We start from the raw sequence: 7,500 nt of genomic DNA, 5'->3' as shown, positions 1-7,500 counted from the left end.
GCCTGTTCAGGAGGCGCAGAGGGGAAATCAGGAAAACATCTAGAAACGAAATTCCAAATTTGAAAATACCGAAAAAAATGCGTCACAGGGAGGTCATAAGTGGATGCCAGATTGGCAAAGCTATCAAAAACACCATTGGCATACAGATTTCTAACTTGTTTAATACCCTTGTCATACCATACTGAAAATGTGGAGTCCAAACACGATGGAGGAAATAGAAGGTTTTACTCCATCGAACTCCGAATTCGAACCCCCCTCTCCTGGACTCTCAACACCACCTGCCTTGTCAAGAAGGCCCAGCAGCGCCTCCACTTCCTGCGGAGGCTGAAGAGACCCAAACTTACCCATCCCATCTTCACCTCCTTCTACAGAGGGACGATAGAGAGTGTCCTGACCAGCTGTCTCACCATGTGGTATGGGAACTGCACAGACTCCGATTGCAAGATCCTACAGCAAATTGTGAGGACAGCTCAAAAGATCATCAGAGTCTTTCTAACCACCATCAACACCTCTTTCAACAACAGTTACTTACACTCGGACAGGAAAAAATAAGGAATCTTAAAATAATTATATTTTTCAAAAACTCTTTTGTTGTGATTATCGTGGACAGATGTGAGTATTGGGAGACTAGCGTCTCGCGACAGGCGTTGGGAACGCCTGAAAGGACCGCTTTTAATCTAGAAATTAAAGGAAGGTAAAAAAAAAAAAAACTAAAAAAACACAAGTAAATCTAAAAACCAAACTGTATAACAACAAGCCTTGTGTAGTTGGAATATAGATAGAGGATTCTGTATGGTGACAAACCCAATGGAAGCATTTATTGACCATTACTACTACCACCAACAGCACAATATGGATTCTAAATCTGACACACTACAAAAAAACCCAATCAAAAGAAACAAGAAAGACTCATCCACCGACACAGAGGATCTACAAACCACTAAAACAGAGGTCAGTCTCCTGGCAAGTATTAATAAAAAACTCTACTTACTAACATCCGTACACGAAGAACTCAAAGAACTCCACACTAGCTTGGAATATGCACATAACCTACAGCCAAACCATAGAGAAAGTAAATATGAAACTAAACTCAACTGTTGAATCATTAACTGAACAAATTTAAACGGTAAAAAAAAAGAAAAACTAATTAAGGAAACTATGTTGGACATACAAACACAAAGCATGCGGGAATTTGATCTCAGGTATACCCGAAAACTCACCTGATGCTCCAGAGGCACTGGTAAAAGACTTCATGAAAACACAGCTAAAACTCTCACCAGATGATGTCAATAATATATCATTCCACCGAGTCCACAGCTTCTGTACAAGAAGCCACAAAGGACCCAGACCCATCTTTGCGAAATTTGAACACTTTAAACAGAAAGAACTTAATGGACTTAACGATAAATTCCCAAGAAAAATAAACAAACGATGGAAAGTACTTTACCTGATTCTAAAAGACAACAGGAAAAACAATAAACTATCACTACACACACACAAATTCTATTCTATTACACACATCTATTTCTCATTCACACAAATGTCAGGTTATTTGTCTCACTTTTCTTTCCCTCTTCTCTGCTCTTTTCTTTTATACCTATTTTTCTTCCTCTTTGCTGAATATTTAGCTTTATTAGGGGTTCAAACCTGGAGGGCTGAAACCCTATTGTAATTGTAAGGATTTTTAAGGGGTTCAAGCCCAGTGCTAAATGAATCTATGGAGTCTCGCTATAAAAGGTTAACAAAAAAAGTTTGAACTTTCGACTTGAGGTAGTTACGGTATGCGAAAACACAGGAAGTAGGCGTGGTCACTTTTACGTAAATGGCTCTTGAACAAAATGAGATATCTACACCAAATTTGGCATGCTTATGTTTGAGGACAATCTATGGTCACCAGAAAAGTTGGCACAATTTTGCCCCATAGTGGCGCTATAATACCGAAAAACCTCAAGTTGTCTGTAACTATGGAACCTTTGATCCGGCTGAATTCAAAACTTGCATACAGTGTCTTTGTCTCAGTTGCCATCACTGTTTATGAGCACATTCACATATGTTGAAAAACCTGAACGCCAATCAATTTTCAGTAGCTACTAGACAAGGTTACCATTGGCTGATTGGAATGAAACTTGGTGGGCCTATTTTACTCTTGATCGAAGAGGTTTGTGCAAATTTTTAAAGAAATCAGCCACTAGTTCACGCTATCACGATTTTTAACGATTGTTAACGGTTGTATATAATGCAGTATTTTGAACAAACATAACTAATATATATCAAATGATAGGCCTTCTCATTCTAAACATACATGCCTCAAGAACCATTGGTGTCTATCTGAAATATTTACAGAATGGTTTGACAATGTTAAAACTACTTTTTTAAACATACTACTACAAGTCAAATTAAACTATTGCAGTACAATACGTTGGACATGTTAGAACATGGCAAGGATGTCCACTCTCCCCTTCACTGTTTGCCATTTTTATAGAACTGCTCACAAAGCAATAAGACAGAACAGTAAAATCAATGGAATTCATACTATAAAGGCACAACAAAAATTAGTCTCTATGTGGATGATATCTACATACATCTCTACATACATATGTGAATGTGCTCATATACAGTGATGGCAACTGAGACAAAGACACTGTATGCAAGTTTTGAATTCAGTCGGATCAAAGGTTCCATAGTTACAGACAACTTCAGGTTTTTTCGGTATTATAGCGCCACTATGGGGCAAAATTGTGCCAACTTTTCTGGGTGACCATAGATTGTCCTCAAACATAAGCATGCCAAATTTGGTGTAGATATCTCATTTCGTTCACTTCTTATTCTTCTTGACCTTAGAGCCGCCTTCGATACTGTGGATCATGGTCTTTTACTTACCCGCCTTGAAAGTGTTTTTGGTGTGTCCGGGACAGTTTTAAACTGGTTTAAATCCTATTTTACTGACCGTTCCCAGTTTATTTCTATGTGTGGCTTTAGGTCTGACACTTGGTGACACTCGGTGCTCACTGGTGTTCCTCAGGGTTCAGTTCTAGGCCCTCTACTCTTCAATATTTATCTATCTCCACTTGGGCATCTGCTGCGATCGCTTGGCCTCCATTATCACTTTTATGCCGACGATACCCAAATCTACATTCACTCTAAATCTGGTGAAAACATTGATGCTTGTTATCTTTCTGACTGTATTTCTGAGATAAAAACATGGATGAACAATAACTTTCTGTGCCTGAACAGCGGGAAAACTGAGGTTATGCTTATAGGTTCCCGACATCAAATTCGCAAAGTGGCTCCACTGTCTCTGTTTGTTGATGGCTCTGTTTTAGAGACCCAAAGTAAGATGAGGAACCTTGGTGTAATTTTTGACCCCAGCCTCACTTTTGATTTTTTTGTTCGTGGTATTGTGAAGGCATCCTTTTTTCACCTCAGAAATATAGCCAGACTATGCCCAATGCTAAACTTATCTGTCGCTGAAAAGTTGATTAATTCATTTGTTGTCACACGGCTGGATTACTATAATGCCGTTTTAGCCGGAGTTTCTAAAACCGCAATAAACAAACTGCAATATGTTCAGAACTCTGCCGCCCGGATCCTGACGGGAACCAGGAAATGTGACCATATTACTCCTGTTTTGAAGTCCTTACACTGGCTCCCGGTCAGGTTCCGTGTCGATTTCAAGATCATGATGTTGACATACAAGGCATTACATGATTTGTCTCCGGAATACTTATCTGGCTTATTAATCCCTTACACCCCAAATCGCAGACTGCGCTCCTCACAGTGTAATCTGTTAACTGTTCCACAAACACACCTAAAATCTATGGGTGACAGGGCTTTTTCTGTCTATGCTCCTTCACTTTGGAACTCTCTTCCTCCTGAACTCAGGGAAGCCCAGACTTCTGGCATTTTTAAAGCTCTTCTCAAGACACACTTTTTTAAACTTGCATTCGACTGCTGATGTCTTTTTAGATTGTTTTATAATTATTTTTATTATTAATGTTGTTGTTTTTGTTCTTATTAACTTTTATTTGTTTTATTTTTCTGTGGACTGTGATTTTATGTACAGCGCTTTGAGAAGCTGCTTTAAAGGCGCTTTATAAAATAAAGTTGTTTATTATTATTATTATTATTATTATTATTATTATATCTACAGATGATATCTCATTTATTTGCAGAGCCCTAAACCTTCACTTCAGGAAACATTTAAAGTTAATACTTTTTCCAAAATATCAAACTACACAATAAATTGGAATGCCTCTACCATACCCCCACACTCTGATGAGGCTTGGGATTTTGCAGCTCAGGATTCATTTCTTCCAAGTCGTGTTGGAAATATTAAGTACTTAGGCATTAGCATGTCCTCCAGGCTGTCAGAGTTGTTCTCACTTAACTACACCGCTTAAAACAACAGATGACCTTGGATGCTGGATTAATCTTCCTCTTTCATTAATAGGACAAATAGCAGCTATCAAAATGAAAATTCTCAGATTACTTCTCTCTTCTCAATGTGGATGGGTGACCTCTTGAGAAGGGTCTGTCTGCAAACTTGCACTTGCACTCTAAGACTTGCATTCTAAGACGCCTGCGCTTCCTTCTTTCACTTGCAGTCTCTGCCTCCTTTGACATCACTTGCACTCGACAAATATTGCCACGTATCGGAATGAGCACTACTTCCAAAGTCGTTCAAGAATCACTGCCGTAAGATATGTAAATACACACACACACTAACACGAGCACTTAGTATTTGACGCATGTAAATATTACCATCTTGTCTTCCAATACAAAAATAAAATAAAATAAAAATGTTTACCTTTAAGATCTTTTCTGAATACTGCCCCATAAACATTACATGCAGTTCTTCTCTTTTTATTCTTTTGCTCCAATATCATTTGCTGGTATATAAATATAAATCTAATATTACACAAATAAATAAAAAAAGTCAGCAGAGAAAAAAATCTAGTGTATGAAAATTCACTGTAAACTTACTAGCAATAAATGGGTCGATGTCACAGGCTTTAGCAGCAACATCAGCAGCACACACCTGGCCCAGTTGCACCAACAGGGATGCCACATCATCGTAGAGTGGAGGAAAAGCCCAGCAAATGGACACCAAACATGGTAAGGTGGGCATGAAGAAAGCAAAGCGCTTGGCACGTGTTAGGACTGGGTACAGGAAAAACAGCATTTCAGAGATATACATTTATAGACTACGGCAATATTCAGCAAACAGGGTATCTGCACTGGCCTTTACGAATGTGAGTTTATTCACGTAGTATCACGCAATTCGTCATGTGTGATCACGTGGTATACTGCAGGCACGGTTCTAAGAATTTAAATTCATTTGTTGTGCTTCACACAATAACCACCAGGTGGTGCATGGAACGACATACTGAAGCTGAACATAGTACAATAAAAATGGAATGTGTGGTGGATTGGTTTACACAAAAATATTACACTTCTCATCAAAACTTATGATAAACCTAATTTAAACAAGTTTATAATTACAAGATTATGTAAAATATAAAGTGAGCGTGACCGAATCTCGTAATATAGGTACTTATATATTAGCATGTGTGCTAAATTAGTGCAGCGGTAACATGCAGGTCTATTATAACAGCGAACAGGGTTCGAGCTTCAGCTCAACTGACTGTTTTTTAAATGAGCGCCCCCCCGTAGAAAGTTAATTGAGGTAACATTGAATGAATTCCACATGAACAACACTGACTGGAGGCCCATGCCAATTAGAAAGATTCACGTGATTATTAGCAAGTTATTGTCATTCATTCGTATAATTTCAACAATTATGTTTTTCACCACTATTTAGCTGTCTTTTTATTTTAAGGATCTAATAATTTGCATATACAAGTGTCATTTTTGTGATTTTTAGGTTATTCGTCATTTAGTATAGCTTCTAACCATTAAATCAAAACAGACTTGTGATTTGATGACATAATGCTTATTTATTCTGAAACAGAAGTAACTAAATACAAAAAATCTACTTTAAATGTTAACTCTGACAGCGTGCTTTCTGTTGGACACCCCATTTATATTTTTGATGAGCTGCAGAGATATTCAGGACTATATTATATATTTTGAATTTAATATATAAAATTGTTTTATTCACAAGTATCATGTTTGTTATTTTTATTCATTATGTAGAATATTTAGATCAAACAATGTCCAGAAATAGGTGCATTTTTATAGCCTACCATTTAATTTTCCAGTTTAACTTTTATTTAACTGTAGATCAAAAAATAAATGAATGCTTTGTAAAATTATTTTACAATGACAGAAATCACTGCCTATTCCAAATGCAGTTTGACTTTTTCCATCTTCAGAACATTGAATGGATATTGTTCATGATAGGGGAAATAATTGTACTATATTGTTTGCAATTTTATGATGAGTCTTATTGAGCAACTGATAATTTCTTACTAACCTGTTTCACTGTCCCACCAGTTACAATTGTGACCAAGATTTTTTTTTTTTATTTAGTGAAAGTACCACAAACTTTTTAAAATCTTTTTTTTTTTTTTTTTTTTAGAAGAGGAATACAGTTTGTTTAATTGGGCAATCCAGGGTTTAAAATGCATATGCTGTAGCTTCAATAGCTTTACTAATAAGCAATCATCATCTTTAAGTAATCTTATCTTTTGGCTCATCAAATTAACGGGGAGGAGCAGAACCATAAAACTTGGAGAGTCACATATATTCTATCCAGGTCAAGGAATTTGTACATATTTGCAGTCTATAACATCGCAACAGAGGCAAAAACATTTTACTCAAAGAGAAGTGCTGCTGAGAGGTTATAATAGTTGGGGAGGGGAAAGAGAACCACGCTTCAATAAGTAACTGGCGAAAAAGTTGCCAGATTCATAATCTTCAAAAACACAAAGAATTTCTTTGTTGCTGAACCCAATCCTACGGAAACCCTAAGCATGCATTATTCTTTTTTTCTTTGCCTTTATCCTTTTATTGACATTTTACACAAAATCAGGTTGCTGGTGCTGCCATCCTTATGGAGGTCTGCAAATAGAGTCTCTGGGTTTTCTGTCAGTCTCTTGTTTTTGTAAACTTTCCGTACAGTTTCATTTGAAATATCTTTTGGGTAGTTCAGTGGAACGGCCTCCCACTTTGGGTTTGTGTGGGCCTAGGGTTTGGGTTTGTGTGGGCCTAGGGTTATAAATCTGTAAACTCGATTTCCTGGTTAACAGACATTTTCAGTGGAAAACTTAGTTTTCATTGCTTAAAAAGAACATATACTTCTCATGGCTAGTCTTTACACCTCATAAACAAAATGGTCCTAATAAAACAAAATATATTTCTTTAATGGAAATAAAATCAATTCATTTACAAGGTACCATAAGCCATTTTAAGTACATTTTTAACCCATAACACTGTGTCACATGCAGCAAATGAGCACACTGTAAAAAAAAAAAAAGACTGATATATATCTACAGTATCTATCTCTCTCTCTCTCTATATATATACACATATACATAT

At 36.8% G+C, this 7,500-nt stretch overlaps 1 protein-coding gene across 3 annotated transcripts in view; it reads right to left on the bottom strand.

Annotated features, from left to right (window-relative positions):
• Positions 1 to 7,500, bottom strand: part of ints2 (integrator complex subunit 2) — a 94,970-nt gene that overhangs the window by 7,891 nt on the left and 79,579 nt on the right. For 2 of the 3 annotated variants that reach the window (XM_053645416.1, XM_053645417.1), the window contains exon 25: positions 4,984 to 5,160. The exons of the other annotated variant lie outside the window; for it this stretch is intronic. In XM_053645416.1, the coding sequence (XP_053501391.1) occupies positions 4,984 to 5,160 (177 nt within the window). The remainder of the gene's footprint in view (positions 1 to 4,983; positions 5,161 to 7,500) is intronic. 3 annotated transcript variants of the gene reach the window in all.

Source organism: Ictalurus furcatus, chromosome 16, assembly GCF_023375685.1.
Source record: "Ictalurus furcatus strain D&B chromosome 16, Billie_1.0, whole genome shotgun sequence".
Classification (NCBI taxonomy): Eukaryota; Metazoa; Chordata; class Actinopteri; order Siluriformes; family Ictaluridae; genus Ictalurus; species Ictalurus furcatus.
Note: the sequence above shows the minus strand (reverse complement) of the source record. Positions and strands in the feature narration are given on the sequence as shown.